The sequence below is a fragment of the Numida meleagris genome, chromosome 21 (assembly GCF_002078875.1).
Source record: "Numida meleagris isolate 19003 breed g44 Domestic line chromosome 21, NumMel1.0, whole genome shotgun sequence".
Classification (NCBI taxonomy): Eukaryota; Metazoa; Chordata; class Aves; order Galliformes; family Numididae; genus Numida; species Numida meleagris.
Window position 1 is genome coordinate 4,595,486 of NC_034429.1, and position 20,403 is coordinate 4,615,888.

The 20,403-nt window shown below is 59.7% G+C and overlaps 2 protein-coding genes across 2 annotated transcripts in view; both read right to left on the bottom strand.

Moving 5' to 3' along the window:
• NUDCD3 (NudC domain containing 3) lies at positions 472-18,135 on the bottom strand. The gene is made up of 6 exons (XM_021374994.1): positions 17,878-18,135; positions 16,977-17,281; positions 8,932-9,064; positions 5,456-5,599; positions 1,225-1,413; positions 472-1,040 (listed from the first exon to the last, which is right to left on the bottom strand). Exons 1-6 carry the CDS (start codon positions 18,064-18,066, stop codon positions 930-932), a joined length of 1,071 nt encoding a protein of 356 aa, XP_021230669.1. The 5' UTR covers positions 18,067-18,135; the 3' UTR covers positions 472-929.
• PPIA (peptidylprolyl isomerase A) overlaps positions 18,913-20,403 on the bottom strand; it is a 2,069-nt gene continuing 578 nt past the window's right edge. Inside the window, exons 2-5 of the mRNA XM_021375005.1 lie at positions 19,781-19,811; positions 19,619-19,707; positions 19,316-19,488; positions 18,913-19,228 (exon numbers count right to left, since the gene is read on the bottom strand). Coding sequence (XP_021230680.1) covers positions 19,093-19,228; positions 19,316-19,488; positions 19,619-19,707; positions 19,781-19,811 — 429 coding nt within the window. The 3' untranslated portion in view covers positions 18,913-19,092. The remainder of the gene's footprint in view (positions 19,229-19,315; positions 19,489-19,618; positions 19,708-19,780; positions 19,812-20,403) is intronic.

A 20,403-nucleotide genomic window follows, 5' to 3' on the forward strand; every position in this document is an offset into this window, starting at 1 on the left:
GGGGGGGGGGGGAACGACGACACGGTGACATTAAACACCACCCCCGTGGGCGGGGCCGTGGGCACGGGGCCCACGCGGGGGGGAGCACGAGTGGGCGGCGGGCGGCGTTGCCATGGCGACCGTGGGTGGCCGTGGGCCTGCGGCTGCATGCGCTGTCACCAGGTGGTTGGGGAGGGGTCCCCCGGACCCCACGGAACACCAGTGTGCCTGGTGGGCACTTGGGACGCTGCTGCCCCACGGCGCTGAAGGGGCCTTCGAGTGGGGCTGGGGACAGCGCATGTGTCCCCGTGGGTGGCAGTGTCCTCCTGGACCCCAGAGTGCTCCCCCAGGGGTGGTGGTGTCCCCATGGGCTGCGTCCTCATGACTGGCAGTGTCCCCACGGGTGGTGGTGTCCCTACAGGTGGCAGTGTCCCATGTGCAGCAGTGTCCCCACGCGTGGCAATCCCCACCAGAGTCCCTGAACCACTCGCACTCCCTGTGCTGGGAGCAAGGATTTATTGCGGCTGGGTGCAGCAGGGTGCCACATCCCCCAGCCCCACGCCGTGTGCACGTCCCTGCTGCCCCCAGGGCTGGGGACAGGCGGGGACCCCGGGCAGGGCACAGTGTGGATGCACCCGCTGAGGACACAGCCACCTGGGGCTGGGATAGGGAGGAGACGTGCACCCGCAGAAGCAAAAACCAGAAATATCCTCAACAACCAAAAATAATAATTATGTCACCCAGCGAGCTCCGTCTATTCCTGAAAAACAACGGAGCCGTCGCCAGCGCGAGGCGAGGCAAGGAGAAGGGTCCCAGCGCCGGGTTGCCTTGGTGACAGGATGGAACGCCGCATCCCATGCCGCGCTGATGCTGGGCGCGGGCACCAGGTCCCACGCTGGGGTCGGGGTCCTCCCTTCCCTGCCTCGTCGCTCGGCCACTTTTTGCCGGGGTCAAAACTGCACAGCGCCAGGGGAGATGTTGAACATGGAAGGGTCGAACTTCTGGCCACGGAACGGGGAGCCCTCGGTGTCCCAGCCCTTCTTCAGCATCTCGTGCACCTTCTGCAAAGCAGTGCGTCACGATGGGCCCGCCCCAAACCCACACCTGCCCTGCTCCGTGCCGCCCCGCAGACTCGGGACGCGGTGCCAGCCCTCTGCCCGCATGCATGGGGACACAGAGCACCCATGGCAGGACAGGACGAGCTGCGCTCCTGGGCTCCTGCGCTCCTGGCCCAGAGGCACCTACCAGCTCGTGGCTCTGCGGCTTGCCCTGCAGCTTCTGGTGGTAGTCAAAGGTGAGACGGTCAAGCACAGCGTGCTCCTCCTCATCCACCGTGGCCATGGAGCGCTCCTTGTTGATCTTGTCGATGTCGATCTGCTCCTCGCCCTCCAGGACAGCGTTCCACCAGTACTCGTCCCCCTTGTTCAGGTTAATCTGGGGATGACAGGCGGCTCAGGGAGTCCACATCCCACTGTGGGGACGTGTCACCCCAAACCCATCCAGCACCCCGAGCCCACATTCCACCATGGGGATATGTCACCCTGAGCCTGCGTCCCACCACAGGGACACACAGGCATGGGGACACAGCCATAACCATGGCCTGTGCAGACACTGGGACATCACCGCTGCTGCCAGACTGCCACCAGCCCTGGAGGGGCAGCCCAAGGGAGAGGGGACGTCCTGTTGTCCCCTGGCCACCAGCCCATCTCCCTGCTGCTGTGGGGCCACAGTGGGCTTCCCGTTCCACTGTAGTTGAGTAACAATGCTGGCAGCGAGGGAGATTTATAGCGTTGGCCGGCATCTCTGCAAAGCTATCCATAAAGGCAGACAAAGCAATCCGGGTGCAGCTCCCCAGAAGCTCTGGAGGGGAAAACGAGGGCAGCCATGAAAGCTTGGGAGCCGGGAATGGTGCAGGAGGGGGTGGCTGGGCTCAGTCCTCCTGGGAGAGCAGTGCTGGTACAACATTGCAGCGTGGTGAAGGCGGTGGTTTCCAGCCTGACAGCAAACCGCCTTCCATCAGGCCAAGGCCCAGGTGCTCGCCCAGCAGTGAGTGCAAGGGAACACACAGCCATGGAGTGCATGGCCACAGGGCCTTGTAGTGGGCACACCACCCCACGTAGGGGATACCGGGCATCAGCCCCAGCACCAGCACAGGAAATCCCATCTCCCCCCCATCCCGTGGCCGCTGCTCCCAGCACAGGGCTGGCAGTGGGTGGGAAGAGCCCCGCAGAGCTGCAGCCCATGAGCCCTCTCCTCCCCCTGCCCCATGCACGGCCCTCGCTTTATTTACCATGCCCTGCTCCCACCCTGCTGGGAAGGCAGAATTATTCATTTCCTCGGCAGCTTTTCTGCGACGTGCATCACCGCCGCACAGAGAGCTTTGCAAACAATCATTAATTAACCTCTGCGGCCCACCTTGCGTGCGCGGGGGAGTTTGCTCTTCCCCCAGATTCCAGGGGGAGAGAACTGAAAGTGGGACTCGCTCCGAGGCCGCAGTCCCACTTTCTAACAGAAGCCTCCAAGCGCCCGCAGGGCAGCAGAGCTCCTTAGGTGTGGGCTTGGGGTTTGGGGCTCGCTCGTGGCACGGGGTCAGTTCCTTGGATGTAGCGCTGCACCAGCCGTGCTGTGCCCTGGAAGGTGGCCATAGAAGGCGGCTGCACGCCGGGAACCCCACGGGGCTCTGCCAAGGGAACAGGGCTTCACCGCAAGGACAAATAAATCTTGACCTGATTACGTTGCTCTCTGCGAAGGGAGCCAACGCTCTGCCCTAGCTCAGAGCTACAGGGTGCTGAGAGCCTCCTGCAGGAAGGATCAGGTTCCGGCCGCCTCGCGCTTTGGTTGCACGTCTCTGCTTTGGGGCCAGCAGATGCTGGAGCTGTGCAAAGCCAAGAGGCTGGGGCAGGATGGGTGGCGGGGAGCCCTGTGTGCTGCAGCAGCATGGACGTGGCACTGTGTCACCTCCCATGTCCCCAAGCCCCGTGAGGAGGGGCCCAGTCCTTCGCTGCAGGTCTGCGCTTTGCCACAGTGCAAGGTTTCCTCCCAGATCCCGAATGCCGCGTCAGATCTGGAGGGACGCTGCCAAGGGATGGAAGTAGGTCTTGGAAAAGCCACTTCTCGCCACCTGCTTCCCTTCCGACACAGCAGCAGCATCCCCGGGAGCCAGCAGGGGACAGGAGCTGGTGAGGGGGCACCAGGGAACGCTTCCAATGGTGCACGGAGGTTGGGGAGCACCGCAGATTGTTATTAACTCGGCCTCCCAGCTCAGGAGGTGACAGGCAAAGGCTGTAATAGCTGCTCAAGGCAGGGCTGAGCAACGAAAGCCTGAGCGTGGATAACAAATGCAGGAGAGAAGGAGAGAAAAAGAGGGAGAGGGGGGAAAAAATCCTCAACAACAAAAATAATCCCAAAATGTGTTGCGCACAACACCCAGCGGAGACTTCTAAAAACGGCTCCCATGAATCTATTTTCATCTCGCTTTTGACAAGTGAGCAGGCGTGACACTGAGGGGAGAGCACGGGGATTACGGCCGCGGTGCAGGGCAGAGCAGGCGGCTCCAAAGCCACGGCCCTCAGGCTTCTGCCTCGGTTAGGCTGGCACAGTAGCCACAAACGTGCTGAAGGACACGAGGAGAAACGTGCTGAGGGCTCAGCCGGCCAGCTCAGGGAATGGAGAGGCCCCTTCCAGGCAGTGGGCCCAGCGCTGGCACACCGTGAGCACGGTTTTGTCATGTCCCCACCTTGCTGGAGGCTGCTGTCCCCTGCGTCCCCAGCAGGGAGCTCAGGGCATGGTGTCCTGCAAGAAGATGCTCACAGCCACCGCAGAGCTGTGGCCACACAGACTGGGGAGCACACCTCACCTGCAAGGCATGCTGTGCTCCAGCCAAGCCCAGCGCTTGCACAGTCCCCTCCCAGCAGCTGAACTGAGCGATTCTCCACCAAATAGCTGCATGCCTCCTGATGAATGAACAGGAAGGAGTCGCCCAGCACTTTCGGCTACTCTGCACACGGAAAAAGGAGACACTCTCGGGCGAGAATTACTCACTCTGCTCCAGTTACCTTACAATTCTTCCAGAGAAATTTCATCCCACCATCAATATGTTGGCAGCCAGCTGGAGATCCTCGCAACCCTGTGCTCGTGCTAATTTGAGGCTCTTGCCTCCGGCTCGGGTTGGAGACGAGGGGACCGCTCCCCGCGGTCACTGCAGGAAGCCCCGAGTCTCGCTCCGCCTGCGCTGCTCCCATCCTCCTCCGGCTGTGTAACACGCTGCTGATCCCAGGAACACACACACAGGGACTGCCAGCTGCCCGTACGCAGCCGTGTTTGGGGTCAGCTCTTCTTGAACAGCATCGCTCCTTCCCAGGATTGTGCACATGCCCAAATCAGCCAATTTTCAAAAGCTTCACATTTGAAAAATGTCCATTAACGATCCCATTGTCTCCCCTTTAAACATCCTTCTGATGGCCAAGTGATTTGGAGATGCTTTTCTCTCCCATAGGGCCCTTCTGGCAGCAGGTCTCTCGTCCCAGGGTACACCTTCAAGACCAGGTTGGATGGCACCCTGGGCAGCCTGGTCTAGCACCAGATCTGGAGGCTGGTGGCTCTGGCTGTGGCAGGGGGGCTGGAACTCGATGATCCTTGGGGTCCCTTCCAATCCAAGCCATTCTATGATTCTGCCTATGCACGATTTCCATGCATTTTCCCTGGCACTTCTGCACCCAGTGGGATGCACCCTGTGCAATTCCCACTCAAATGTCACACTGCCTTTGGATGCCCACAAACTGCCCTGCTTGTGACATGGGGCACAAGGTGAGCATGCTGCCCTGAAAGGAACCACAGCAGCCACAGAACCCTGGCCCTGAGCACTCTCCTGGGGCTGACAACAGCCCTGAGGAGCTCCTGAGAACATCTCTGGCTGAAAGGAGAGGGCAGAAGAACAATGGGTGGCAGAGCCCCACTCCCAGCACAGCCCCGGCCCCAAAGCTCACACAGGAGTTGGGCAGCCGGAGGATGCAGGAAGAGGTTGGAGGAACCAGGCTGATGGGCTGCAACGCAACACCCAGGACAGCCTCAGTTGTGGAAACAGTGTGGCAGCATCACCTCTCTGCCCACACTGCTAGAGCACACCAGAGACACCTAACGAGGCTGGAAAGCCAGCAACAATTAGCTGTGGGGCAGCAGACCCAAAAATTAGCTGCTGCCCCCGCACCACCTTGACGAGGAAGACGTGCGGAAGGCAAACAGAAGCAGCTGCACCGACTGCTTCCAACAGGACCGGCAGTGTGTCAGAACCCCGGGGCAGCACAGAAATAAGCAGTGGGGTTTCCCCTTGCCTGGCACACATGAGCTGCACGTTGCATGAGGACAGCCAGGGAAAGGCAGAGTGGGACACGGCCAGCTCTGGCTCAAGCCTCCAGCTGCTCCTGTTTTCCAGGCCAAGCACCAGGGAGCTGCAAGGCAAGGAGAGGGCAGCCCTTACCAAAACACACTTCCCTGGCTCCAGGCTCCAGAGGGAACTCTCCGTGTTGATCTTGTGTGTGAGCTTCCCCTCCATGAGCACATGCGGGCTGCTCCCCTCCAGCACCGCCACACGAATTGTGCTGCTGCTGATATCCACAGACACCTGGAAAGGCAGAGAGAAAAGCATCAGGAAGGCTCCTGCTCTGTTTCCTGCTGCACTTCTTGGGGCATGGGGTCAAGAGCGCTCACTGGGGATGAGAGAGGGAGAAGAACCATCAGCCTGTATGGGTGGAGGGTGGGAATCCCACTGCTGTCTCAGAGCAAACAGCTCCAAGGTGAAAGGAAACCTCTCTGGGGAGCAGCAGGCAGCAGAGCCCTGCAGGCACTCACACAGATGCTTCCTTGTGCCTCAGTTTCCCCTTACAGAAAACCAGTTCAGAGGTTGGGTGCCCACTTGCTTCACCCCGGCACTGAGCACGGCTCAGCGGCTCCCAGAGCTGAGCACTGCCCTGCCAGGCAGTCAGGGGCTTCTGAGCCAGGAGCCTGGTGCTGGCCCAGCCCCGGCACCAGCCTGAAGCTCCTTGGCTTCGTACAACCCCCACACCAAGGCACAGCCAGCACTGGGCTCCACGCATGCAAAGGGATGTGTGTGTGTCACCATCAGGGCAAGGGGACACGGTAGCTCTGTCCCTTCCTGCAGAAGCCATACGGGGAACCCTGCCACGACCTGCCGCGAAGTGACACCGCTCCCCTGGGGACACAGTGGCAGGCTGCCACTTGGCCGTGCTACATAGCGCTACCTCGGTCCCCAGAGAGCCCATCTGCTGCTGTCCTGTGTGGCCAGGCTGCGAGGAGCAGGGCCGGGGGGGGGACAGCTCGGAGCCCCCGGTGCTGCCGGCCCTCACCCGAGAGGAGGAGACTGCGGTGAGATTTGCCTGCATTCTCTCCCAGAGTTCCCCCAGATCTTCCTCCCGCTCTGCAGAGCTCATTTGAAATGTTATTACATTATCCATTACCTAGGAGATCTCCAGTGACTCACTAGCTCCACGCAGGCAAGAAGTGGGCAGAGCTGCTCCAGGCAGCGACGGCACCGCAGCTGTGGAACCAGTGCCACCAGGCTGAGCCCCAAACCGGTGCTGGTGTCGAGCAGCCGTCACGGCACGGACACCCAGCAGACACACACCAGGCTTTCACCCGGGACGTGGATGTGACCACCGCTGTGCTGCAGCTCCTCCAGGATGCGGAATGTCACTGTCACAAGGACGGGGCACGTGGACCCGGCTCTGCTCACCCCAGCACCCCATCCCCCATCATACACACGGGGTGACTGCCAGTAGCTCTGCTCCGAGCTCTGAGGTGACCCCTGAGTCACCTTTCTGGGGGGTTTCAATCAGAGGGCTGAGGAAGGGGGTGCGATGCTGACAGCCCTGGGGAGGTGCCCTAGGCACGGCTGTGGCATCGTGTTGTGCCACACAGGACAGCCCTGCGCCGGAGCTCCGCACCGCAGCGGATCCTGCACACTGAAACACCCCCGCCCACCCCCACCAACACAGCGAGCACACACAAAGCTGGGAGCCAATCTCGCTCATCTCCTGCGAGCCAGGCAGAAGAGAGGCTGCTGGCGTGATCTCTATTTCAGGGCTGGGAAGCGCAGCTCCATGGGCCCCTGCTGAGCCTGTAAGTGGATTGGGGAGGTGGGGAGCGGAACGCGAGGTGCTCCCACCCACCCCTTCTCCCCTTCCTGCTCCACGGCCACTCCACGGAGCTCCATACAAGGAAACCTCCAGCTTACCCGGCTGAGAAGGTGCCATAGCAACAGCCCAAATCCAAAAAGTGTCAGGAGTGCCATTCTGAGCGGCATTATAGCTGGGCACGCTCAGAGCCCAGGGACCAGACAGGGGAGATTTTTAATCTCGCCTTGGCAGGCAGAAGCCAAAAAACTGATAATTTTTTTACAAGGTGAAGCTGCATGGTGAATGCAGAGAACGCTTCTGTTTTGCAGGAACCCGTCAATAACGTGCCCCAAGCCCATCCAGCTTGAAAATTGCTTTGAACAGCCCTGCTCTGGCCTGTGACCCAGCTGGTCTGCCTGTCCCCTCCAACTGGAGAGACACAAAGAACAGCTCTGAAATGAAAACCTGCCTGCAAGACACCGAGGGGAGCACTGGGGGGTGGCAAGGACTGAGCAGGACATGCACTGCTGGGTCAAGGAAAGCCAAACGTTGGAGCCGTCGGTGCAGAATTAAATGTGGTGCCGTGGGGCGGGCCTGGGTCGGTGCACACCTGCGGGCATTTGGGGCTGCTGGCAGCGAAGGCATCCTCAGCACAGCCTGCAGGGAGGCAGGAGAGGTCAGGAAAGCATGTCCTGTCCCAGCTCCTTGCTGCACCTGCAAGGCCCCTGCGGCTCTGGGTGCCAAAGGATGAGGTGTGACGGTGGGATCTTGGCAAGGGCACAACTCCCCGGCACGTCCCCAGGCAGGGAGAGGCACTGTGAGCACCATACGATACACAGGGAATAGAACATCCGTCTGGACACCCCTGAGCCCTTCCAAGAAACAGCCTGGCTTCGCTTTAGACACCCAATGGCAATGATGCATCTCACGGTCCCCCTGCTGTCCCCATGGCAGCCATCACCCCTCCAGCCCAGGCTGCCGCTGCCAATTACGCTCCGCTGGCACGCCAAGGAGCTGTGTAGGCTGCAGCCGGCGAGCAAACCCAAGCGTGCTCATTTCAGCTGCCCTGGAAGCAGCAGAGGAGAACGGGAGGTGGGGGAGCGCCGACTTCCCAAGTGGAAAAATACAGCAAGAGCCGCAGGCTGGGAGTGCTGGGGAAAGCCCCCGGGAGAGGTCAAACTCCTGGGGCTGGTGCTCCCAGCCCCATGTGTGCTCCTTGAGCCGCTCCTCACCCCAGCAAGCCAAGGGTGGGGAAAAGAGGGACAGGAGAGGTGCTGAAGTACAACGAGCATGGCCACATGCCATGTAGATTGCTCTCAGATTTGCTCTCAGAAATAGGGTTTGGATTTTGGGTGGTCCTGTGTGGAGCCAGGGCTTGGACTCTGTGATCCCTGTGGGTCTCTCCCATCTTGGGATGCTCTGTAGTTCTGGGACTCAGCAAGGCAAGTGATGCTCCAAGCCAGGAGGAGCTGGCGGGGACACATCCCTGGTCTAAGGGTGCTCAGGAGGAAGGCCAGCCCTGTCAGAGCAGTGGGACATGCAGATCTGAGAGGTTCCTGTGAGACTGCAGCAGGTGGAATTGGAGGAAAAAGCACACAAAGTACAAAGCCAAGGAACCCTGCTGGGGCTCTGAGCAATGGGACGCAGCAATCAGAGCGGGAAGGTGGCCAGGCTGGGACCGTGGGTCCCCACCACTGGAAAGCAAGGCACGACCACATCCTGGCACAAAGAGCCTTCCTGCTCCCAGCACAGCTTCCCAGGAAAGCCGGGCACCCCGATGGGAAGGGAGATGCCGGAAGCCAAATTATTAATGCTGCTTTACCTGTTTGCCTTTTACAATGTGCTTGGGCACGGGCACTTTAATCTCCAGGTCGCTGTAGTCTTGGGACCAGGCGTAGTTCTCCCGCACTGCCCCGTTGTAGCTGTCAGGGTTCGTCTGGAACTGCTCCTGTCTCCTGGGGAGGGAAGAACAGGTGAGGGGCTGAGCGTGGGGCAGCGTGGGGTGAGCAGGGAGGGTGGGAGCGGGAAGGGAGCAGAGCCTGTGCTCCGGCACCCTGCAGTGCTTCAGACTGTAGGGTGTACCCAGGGAAAGGAAAAGGATCAAGTCAGCACCCCAGCACCCCTCACCCCGCAGTGCCAGCGCGGATGATGACGGGACATGTAGGGATACACATGTCCCTTGGGCTGCCCAAGGGGTGCAGGGCTCTGGGGATGGACAAGGAGGGATTTGGGGGGATCAGACAAGCAATCGGCAACACAGCTCCAAATCAGCAAGCACCTCCAGCCAAGACATTCCCACCGGCCTCATGTCCCTTTACACCACTGCGGGGCCGTCCTCTGCCAAACACTCCTGGAGAGGGCTTGGAAATAAAACCGAACCTTTCCCAAAGCCGGCTGTGGAGCCACCAAAGGGCAGAGCTGCTCTTTACACACACCCAGCCCTTGGCCTGCGGCTGTGGGGCTTTACATAAGGGTACAGGGGCTGTGTGGCCCCGGGGACTGCGTCCCAACACCCCCGCAGTGAGGGGCGCGCAGCAGCGGCAGGCGGGGGCGGCTTCCAGCCCTGAGCATTATGTAAGATCCACGGGGTTTAATTAAATTAGGCTTGGGAAGGGTCTGTGTGCACACACGCGCACCCGCACACTTTTTTTGGGGGGGTCCTTTTGGGGACAGTTTTGGGGTGAGCGCTGGGATGCCCACAGCCCTGCCGGAGTGCACAGGGTGGCCACAGGCTCACGGTGTTGCCAGCACCGGGTGAGCGACATCGCGATGTCAGGTGGGAGGGGACCCTGCAAGCACTTCTTTCTTTTTTTTTTTTTTTCGGGAATTTTGGCCTTGCTTGGCGTTCGCCCATTGGGTGCCAATCACCATGGAAACGGGGTTGGCATGGCAGCACCGAAGCGGTGCTCGCGCTGGTTGGCTCCAGCTGGCGGCTTCCAAACCACCCCCAGACTGAGGGAGCCGAGAGGCTGGGGGCCACGATCCGCCAGGCACAGGCGTGGGGTGCCACCGGCTCACAGGGTGCCACTTCTTGTGAGATGTCATTGGCTCACAGGGTGCCACCAGCCCCAGGGGGGCTAGAGGATACACACAGGGCTGAAATGCGGAGAAGCAGAGCTCTGCGTGGACTGCCCTCTGCTTGGTCTCCCTCAGGTGACGGGGGGGCCATGAAGGGATGCAGAAACCCATCTGGGCTCCAAAGCCGGTTGGTTTTCCTCCTTCTAGCAGTTCCTGCTCTGGCATGACCCAGGACAAGGTGCTTCTGGATGTTTTCACCTGCCAGAGACTCTGCCAAGCACATGGCACCATGGCACGCAGACACTAGTGCTTTCACAGCTGCCCTGGGAGGAGTCAGTGCTATGGGGTTGCTTCCACGGGGAGACTGAAGCAGGGCTGCTCTGTGCCGGATCTACCTCCTTGCTTTGCTCTCCTTCTGTCCCTTTTTGCCCACGGAGCACTGCCGCAGCTCTGCTCCGCACAAATCCTAGGGAGCACGCCACACACAACCTTCCCGGCTGGGCAGTGGGGCTGAGGACAAGAGAAGAGGGTGAAAAAGCAGCAGCTCTGAAACCCGGGATTTGGTACCGCGTGCATTCGGCTGCCGGGTGGCGGGGATGGTGTGGGTGGGTCTGTGTGTTCTGTCTTGTTCTATTTTTGCTTGCCATGTGTCATTTTGGGGGAGGTGAAACCTTTAACAATGCACCGTCAAGAAGCAGCCAATCTGTTTGGCACTCCAAGGAGCCGCAGTGCGCGGCCGTGCTGTCCCCTGTGGCACGGAGGTCACCACAAGGGACCCATCCAGCACCAAGCACAGCAGCACGTCTCCCATTTGCTCCGTGCCGATCCCTGCACATCTCCAATGCCAGCGCTCGGCGTTCTCCACGTCCTGTCCTGCGGGGCCAGCACGGCTGTCTGCTCTTAGTCAAGGTGAATTATTTAGGCAGCTTGAAGGAAAACGTGTCAAGGCAGTTAGGCAATGCAGATGTAGACGGGGGGGAGAAAACAGTGACGGCAGAAGCAAGCGGAGGTGGCCAAGGGCGAGGTGGGTGACGTGGGCATGGGGCCAGGCCAAGCCGCCCCATAAGCAGAAATGGAGGCTGAGCCCCTGCCTGCTCCCAAAGGAGGTGCTGGCAACACCCCACCAAGCCCCACAAGCACGTCCCAATGGCAAAAGCAAGCCTGTCCCATCCTCCTCACAGAGCAGAGAAAGCAGAGGGGCAGTGCTGCTCCAAGCCACTCTGCAGGGCACTAACACCCCAGCCCTGCGTTACCCGCTGCTGAGGCCCTGTGTGATGCACAAAACCTCCCTCAAGCTCAAGAGGTAGCTGAGAATGGAAAGATCTCATTAAGTAATAATGAAGTTCTGAGCAAGGAGGGGAAGAGAAAATCAGGCACGAGGCGCCCGTGTGCCTAACCCACATAAGCACGCAGCCTTGCAGGGAGCTGTGGCGTGCCGGCTGCCTGTCTGGCATTTATTGCAGCCATCAGCCACCCGGATTGAGGCGGGAGGAGTTCTGCAGTACAGATTTCCAGAGGGAGAAGCGCCCGCTCCTGCTCAGCAGCCAAGGGACAACTCAGAGCCACCCCGAGCACAGGAAGGGCTGAGCACCTTCTGCAGCATCCGTCCTGCCGGGCTGGGGCAGGAGGAAGAACGGATGAGCTTTTAGGATGAATTTGACAAGGTTCACTCTGCACTCTGCTCCCTGGAACAACAGGTAGCTGGAAGTGTCACCCCTGAGACAGCCGCATCCACAAAGCTGCAGGGATGGTGCGCATGGAAAATCCCAGGGTTGTGCTCTCTCTGCTGTTTTTGCAAGCGAGCTGAGAAGGAGCCTCCCCCCACCTCCGGATTTAACGTTTTTCAGCGCCAAAACATCGGGCGTGTGGCATTCGGTCTCTCTGGGTTTTGCTCCACTTAATTGGGTCTCCAGCAAAGCGCTGAGCCGGCTGAGTACCAGCCCTGCTGCTGTCAGCTCCGCTTGCTCCACAGTAAACAAGCACTGCGATGCAGCTGCTGTCGGCACAGGGCTTCTGTGGGCTGTGGCCGTAGGGGTGCACATGGGGGCTGGTGGAGAGAAGCCCACATCCACATAGGATGGTGGGAAGAACCCCAAATCTCCATGGAATGGTGGGGAGAAGCCCCAGATCCCTGTAGGATGGTGGAGAAAACACCAAATCCAGGTGAGATGGTGGGGAGAACATCAAATCCAGGTGAGATGGTGGGCAGAAACACAAGCCCAGGTGGGCTGGTGGGGGAGAAGCCCCAAACCCAGGTGGGCTAGTGGGAAGAACCCCGAATCCACACTGGGAGGAAGCCTTTCCTCCCCAAGATGTACAGATGTGCTACAACCCCGCAATAATCCCGAGCCATGGGGCTGCAAGGTGCTTCTCCAAATGGCGCTGGAGCTGGCAGGGCTCACTGAGCACACCAGAGACACACCACAACACGAGAGGTGGCCAACACCATCCCCTTTGCTCCAAAAACGATGGTCCCCTCAAGCCAGGATGGCTCCCAGGGCACTTTCACCCCAATACCACACCTTTAGGGAGCAGAGAGGTGCCCAGCACCTCCAGCCAATGCCTTTGCCACTTGATCCTACAGCTAAACTCCAAACCCACACCCACCACATCCAAAATCCTGATTCCAGCGCTCCCCAGGTTCCTCCATGCACGGCAGCAGATCTGCAGCCCCGCTCCTGCCGCAGCCTGCAAGAAGGGGCTCATTCCTTTCCACGCTCATGCTCTTCAGGGGAGCTTTTAGCCTTCACTTTTGATTTCCCAGTTATTTATGGAGCCATTCAATAGAGCCAACTTGCTGCCATTAGGGTGGTTGAAATGCCACCGCCAGCTCGCAGGAGAGCTTTGGAGTCGTCACCAGAGGGCTAGATTTCACTACTGCTGGGAAATTTAGGTCAAGGACAGCAGGACACGCTACTGGTAGGCAAAGTCCCCTCGGATCCTCACTGTTGGCACAGAGCTTACACAACCTTGGGTCTGAGAGGTCTCTGAGGGACCGTCGCGCTGCCACAGCATGCCGGGTTCAATTCCAGCTCCTGGAAAAGGGGACCTGGCCGAGTGGAGCTCCACGGCCCCACAGCTGGCGGCGCCTCAGGTCCTTCCCTGGAGAACAACGCAGTGCTAAAGCAAGCAAACAGAGTTTTCTTTTTTAAATAAGAATCAGGCACATGCTGTCCCCCGGCCTCCAGCCCTGGGATTTTCTGCTTGTTAAGAGAAAAATTTATAGGTTTTAATTTAGTTATTTTTGGTGCAGGGACCTAATTTTGGAGCTCGGTACCTTGGTAGGGCAACCAAAGCCCTGAGCGATCGGGTGTGTGACAGGGGAGCTGACACGGCGCTGCTGATCTCAGCAAGCACAGGGCTTTGGTTCCCTATTAAAGCATTGGAAAATGGGGCCCCAATCGCACCCTCAGCAGCTGCGAGGGGCTCATTCTGGCCACAGGCTGCACAGGAATGGGGCTGGGGGCACCTCGCCTCCAGCTGAGCCCTTCGAAACTGTGCTCTGCTGGGAGCTGAGCTCCCACTCCTGCAGGAGAGGGTGGATGGATTGAAGTAATTCCCCCCTGCATGACGGCACAGCCTCTGTGCTCTGCAGGGAGGACTCAGCTCACAGAGAAGGTTCCCCAGGACAGCCCAGAGGTGAAGAAATAGGGTAGGAAGGGCAGAACCCCACACATGGAGCACCAGTGAGAGAGGACCAGGAGCACAAGGATGCTCAAATGAGGCAGAGTGAAGCAAATGAGGGCTTTTCAGCCTGAAAAGGAGCTGAAGGGGGAACAGGACAAGCAGCACGACTGCAAGCATCCAGGCAGGGAGCTGCAGTGAGGTTTACGAGGGCCAAGTCTCAAGGAAGAAAAGAAATCTTTCAGGAGAAATACCACCAGAAGTGCTCACCCTGGCTCACAGAGCTGCAGGGCCATGGCCTGCTGGAGGTAAGAGCCGAGGAAGTACCACAGCACTTGTTTGGTCCTGCTCCCCTGGCCAGCACCTGGGCTGGAGGCCGGATCTGGGGCCAGATGGAGCTCCTGGGGGCTGCCTGCATCCCCCATCCAAACAAAGTACCTGCATCATCCCTTCTCCACAGCCCTGCAACCCAAAGCGACAAAATTCCCCTGTCCAGCACCCCAAGGAGAATGAATGCACATAGAAAACACATCCAGCGGGCACCTCGGAATGAAAAGAATCCATCTGGGCTTTGGGCAAAGCCAAGTAGTTGCTAAGTTGAATTGGATCCATGTGGGAGCCGGATGGAAATTTCCCACAGTGCAGGCCTGCAGCCCTGTTAACCAGCGCCGCAGGGGACTTGAGGAAAAGGTTCTGTACCAGAGGGCGGTGGGCATGGCCCCAAACTGTCGGAGCTCAGGAAGTGCTGAGACACCACTCTCAGACATAGGGTTTGGGTGGTCTGAGTGGAGCTGGGGGTGAGACTTGATGGCCCCTGTGGGTCTCTTCCAGCACGGGATGTTCTGTGATGGAAGCAGATTGGGAGAGCAGGAGCCTCAGCAGGCAGGTGGACACGTCTTGGTGCAGTTTTGCTGGCACAAGGCAGGGCCTTCTCCTGCCCAGGAAAAGCTCTGCAGGTCCTGGCCCAAAGGGTCAGTGATGGAGGTCTCAAACACCTTCATCCCTTGCCTGCTTACAGCAGCTCTGTGCTTTCTGCCTCCTCGCCACCTTTCTGAGGACCCTTCAGCATCCTTTCATCCTTCCCAGAAATCCTTTGCTGGGAGAATTCCCTTCTCTGACAACAAAATTCCACACCTGCTCTCTGTAGGTCCTTCTCCTGGCTCCCCAAACAGCACAGGGCTGCCAGCCCTGAGCACACATGGCCACAGCACCAAGGAGGCACAGCGAGGGGACGCAGAGCTGCCATGGCCTCATAGTGGGCTCTGAGCAGCAAGTTGCCACAGGATGGAAGAAGAATGCACCCCAGGTTAGGACTGGGAGCAAGCAGCAAGCATTGGGAAGGCAGGAAGCAGAGCGCCAAGGCCAGGCTGCACAGTGCCACACGTGGGCTGCCGGGCTCTATTTTAAATGCTGTATGGCAAATGTATGCAGGCCAGGTTCCAAGATGGGGGAAGGGGAGGGCGCTGGGCGGCGGAGGTGTGCCAAGCTCAGAGCTGAGCTCAGGCTGCAGGCAACAAACCGGATCCATGCCTTTGGGAGCTGCACCATTAACCCCAGAAACGAGCCGGGGAGGGCAGGAGGCCACACGGTCCTTATCGGGGCCATGGGGCAGCCCCACGGCAAAGGGGAGCCACATCACCCCATTCACAGGTGGGGAACAGGGCTGGGACCGGCCAAGGAACAAGCCAGCCACATGCCTCACCTGTGGGCAAAGCTGAGTGCAGCTCAGGCTTGGTTTTGCTCTCCCTTTCCTCTGCAGCCCTATGAAAGCTTCTCCCATCCCAAGGCGCCCAGGAGCGCAGCGGGCTCTGATGGGAGCTGGCAGATCTGGGCTGGTACCTGCCCTACATTTCCACAGCAGTGATGTTGACAGAATGAGCGAGTTTTTATATAGATTTTGGTGGCGATGGTTTTCTTTACCGGTTGAGGAGGGGGGAAGGGAGAAGGAAAATATTTTTGTTTAATCTCCTTTCTGCATTCTTGCTGCCGGCGCTGCATGTTTTTCATGCACCCCTCGTATCCAAGCTGGTGGCTCGGGGTTTTGCTCAGGAGGGGCTGTGCAGAATTAAGCAGCTGGTTCAATTATTAATAGCCTGTCAGGGGTGCCCTGGATGCCCGCTGCCTTTCGGGGGGCTCCAGTGCCCCCCAGAGGCACACACACCAACTACAGCAGCAACCTGTTGCCTGCTCTGCCCTACTTGGATCCCACAGCCACGCTGCCCCATTCCCTTCCCCAGTCCAGGTTGGGAACACACAGGTCAGAGCTGTGGCAAGGCAGAAGAGCTCTGTCGGCTGCAACAGGGCTTTTTTTGGCTCACTAATTCCATGAGATGCCAGCCTGATGGCCCCAGGGACAATCTTTTTTCTCAGGACAACAGAACATGGCTTCTCAGGCGATTTCATTTTTGGCTTCTGGCTTATTTTTATCCTGCACAACACAGGTCAGGCTGGTCAAGCTCGGCACAAGGCCTTCTCCTCATTCCCACCTGATCAAGTTGCTGGGCACCTTCCCCTCCCAGCTGCATTCTCCTCCCTGCCCACTCCATCCTAGCCCCTCCAGGACCTGGGGCTGTCACGCGTCAGCACAGGACCTGAGGGCTTTGTGTCACCTCACCCGGGCAGGGAAGGGAAGCCAGCTGGCAGCAGCCCTCGGACACGCTGAGAGGACTTCAGAGCAAGGACATTTTTAAAGCATGAGGCTGCTTAGCCCAGCTTGAAAGCCACTGAGTCTGGTGAAAGAGTACGTAAAGCTCTGTGCAGCGTCTGATGTGGCTTCAAAGCTGGCTCTGCTTTGAGCTGAAAGCCAGGCCAGAGACCTCTGGAGCTCCCAAACTGTGAGCACCCAATGTTGACACTGGCCTTGTTACCTGCCCACATGGATATTTGGTACAAGAGCAACCTGGAGAGCACCAATCCGGCTCTGGGAGCTCCCACCGCATACACCTGGGGAACAGACCCCGAGTTTCCATGAGAAAAAGGCTGTGGGACAGCACCTGGATTTCCCAGAGCTGCTGCGGTCAGCCCCCAGGAACAGTGACCCCAATGTACACAGCTCCAGCACGCAGCAGTGTGCAGACATGACAATTCCCTTGCCCTCAGAGCAGCGAGAAAACCCAGCACAGAACACAACTCTGCCTCCCACGGGGGGATCACACAACCCCTCCTCCCCCCACCCTGCCAGCACCTGCCAGTGGGGTGAAGAAAGCAGCAAGGGAAGAGCCTTACGTGGGCAGCTCGGCAGGCAGGGGCTGCGCTGGGGCAGCCGCCCCTGGGGGCTCTGCTGGCATGGGGCTGGCTGCTGCCGGGGTTGCAGGCGAATCCTGTGGCCCCGCTGCACCCCCCATGTCCAGCGAGGGTTCGGGCTCCTCCGTTGTCTCTACCTCGACCTCATGGGCGGCCGGGGCCACTCTCACCCTCTCGGCAGCCGCGGCAGCTTCCTCCTCCTCCTCCTTCTTGCGGAGCTTTGCCTCCAGCTCCCGGCGCCGCTTCTCGTCATCCTGCCGGGCCATCCGCTCAAAGACTTTAAACGCCTGCAAGAGAGCAAAGCTGGCTGTCAAGGAGGGGAGAAGGAGCATGCGCTTGGGGCCCTTACTGCAGTCTCTCCAGCTGTGGTTGTCACACAGCCCGCTCCCTACACCTGCACTTGCCAGCTGAAACCACCTCTCAGGAGAGAGACTTGGCTGCAGGGTTTTGCTGTCTCTGGGGAAGGGCTGCCTCCCCTCAGCAGTGCCACCGGTTGGGAGAAACCGCGGGCAACCCCCCAGGATGGCTGCGAGCTCCTTCAGCAGGTGCAGGTGAAGAAGCAGATCAATGGTAAGTGGAGATCATGGCGTTTTGAACCAGAACTGTCTGGTTTGGGTAGATAATAATGCATTTGGAGAGAGAAAACGCAGCTCTCCCCATCCTGCAGCATGAGGAGCTGAGTGCTCAGGCCCAGCCACCTGCACCAGGCAAAAGGTGACGTTTCTCCCGGTGACACACGGGAGGACGCCGGAGCAAAGCCCTGCTGCCTCGCCCTGGCCTGAGGCTGTGCCCAAAGGACGCTCTGGGCCCCAACACCCACGGGAACGCGGCGGCGGGCACTCAGCACCGGCACTGAGCGCAGCGAGCGGGGCCCGGGGGGTACCTGCAGGGCCATGGCCTGCGCGGCGCCGGGCGGGAAGCCCAGGCGGTCACCGGGCCGCAGGAGGAGGCGGTAGAAATCGGTTTTGCGGTAGAGGAAGCCGAAGAGGACGCGCAGGAAGTCGTCCACGTTGCCGACATGCTGCAGGATGCCGAGCAGCGCCTGGTCGTACATTTCGGTCAGCGCCTCCATGGCGGCCCCGGCCCGCTGCCACGGCAACCGCCTGCCCACCCGCGCTTCCGGTCCGCACGTCGCGCCGCTTCCGGTCCTCCGCGCTGTGCATCCCTACTGGGAACTGCGCCAAGCTGAGAGGTTCCGGGGAACGGGAGTTCCGGACAATGCCGCTACAGCCCGTGCCCGCGGTGCGTGATGCGGAGCGCTCCGGGGCACCGCACCGAGGTCCTCCTGGGCAGGGAGGAAGTCCCAGGCAGGACACTGCCCAACCTGAGAGCACTGGGGTGCTGCTGGAACACCCCAGCCAGGGATTACTGGGAGCCCCTCAGCGCATGCAGACCCTCTCCAGTGCTTCAGACAGAGCAGCAGACCTCCCCACACATCCTAAACTGGGGGGGGGGTGGAAGGGGGCACATCCCCCATGTCTATATTTGGGGTGTGGGGGGGGCACATCCCCCATGTCTATATTTGGGGCAGATATGCATCCCATTCTCGTCTCCCCTCACTCAAAATAAGCCTCGGAACGAACTCCCTCTGCCCCATCTCCCTGCTCACCCCCTAAGCGGGGGGCCCAGAGCAGCCCAAGGCCCCTTGCCTCAGTTTCCCCACATTATGGAAAGGCAGGGAATGTTACTTGCAGGCTCAGGGGTGTGGACAGCAACAGGCAAGGATCCTCACTTGAGTGCCCACGGCTCAGCGCCACAGCAGGATGCAACAGCCAGGCAGGGGGGGACCTCACACACACACACCATGACCCCTACTGAGGTCAGCATACCTCTTCACACCAGGGGACACCACGAAGGAGGACCCAGTCCCACTGGGGTCCTGTTCTACCCACCCTTACCCCAAAACAACAGCACTGGGGTGGTTTAACTCGTTTTATTTAGACTCATAAATGTAACTCTGCAGTCCAACTGGACTGTGCACATGCGGCGAGACCCAGTAGAAACGCAGCAGTAAGTCAGGAGCACAAGGGGAGGGGGGGGCCGCACCAGGCAAGCTGCCTGGGCCGCAGGCGGAATGTCAGGCATTAAGACGCAAGGTTTATGAGAGCTGCCCGCAGTTGGAAATGGTGATCTGCTTGCTCGTCTTGCCATCTTTGGAGCCACAGCGCTCCATGGCCTCCACCACATTCATCCCCTCCTTGACGCGGCCGAAGACAACATGCTTGCCATCCAACCTGTGGAGAAGTGTGGGTTGCAGGGGAAACACAGCCACCTCCCCAGCATCACCGCAGCGTGACGCTGTCCCCCCTCCCCACGCTCACCATTCGGTCTTGGCAGTGCAGATGAAGAATTGGGAGCCATTTGTGTTGGGGCCAGCATTGGCCATGGACAGGATGCCGGGCCCTGTGTGCTTCAGGATGAAGTTCTCATCGGCAAACTTCTCCCCATAAATGGATTTGCCACCGGTACCATTGTGGCGTGTAAAGTCACCGCCCTAAAAAAAAAAAAATAATCTGGTTATAGGATCACCACAGCCATGTGGGTCACAATGCCCCACAGTAGTAGAGGGGCAGTGCTGGCCCCCTCCGACCTCCCTAGTGGGAGCTCCCAGTGCTGCCACGCACCTGACACATGAAGCCAGGGATGATCCGGTGGAAGCAGGAGCCCTTGTAGCCAAATCCTTTCTCACCAGTGCTCAGCGCACGGAAATTCTCTGCCAAGGAGAGCAAGAGGGGTGAGCGTGGCCCAGCAACAAGGGGGAAGCAGCCCCACCACCCCATACCCACCTGCTGTTATGGGCACCTTGTCAGCGAAGAGCTGCAAAGAGAGGCGAGGTCATCACGGGGGGGCTGCGGCACCGCTCACCCCCCCGGCCGCTGCGTGCCGGCAGCTCTGCGGCATCTGGAAACTGCGCCGTCACAGGGGCGGCATCCCAACCAGCCTGGCTATGTGGCGGGGGGAACGCTGGGCTGGCACCGACCCCGAGACCCAGAGCTGACCCCACGCCTGGATTCCTGACCCCAAAACCCAGATCTGATCCCAAATCAAACCCCGGACATTCCAGCAATACACTGCAACCTGATCCCAACGCCAGACCCCAAAACCCAAACCCCACTGGGAGACCCCAAGCATGACCCCAGACCCTAAACCCCACACCCATCCCCAAACCGGACCCCACTGCAACACCCCAGACCCAGATGCCCAAGCCCCATACCCTAAACGCAAACCGCTCTGTAACACCGCAACCAAGCACCAAATCCAAACCCAATCCCAGCTCCCGAAGATCTCCAACCCCACGTGAGCCCCCCCAACAAAACCACAATCCCAGATCCCACCACTGAATTCTTAAATACTCATCTCTCCAACCTAAATCCCACCCCACCACCCCATCCCTAAAGCCTCCAGACCC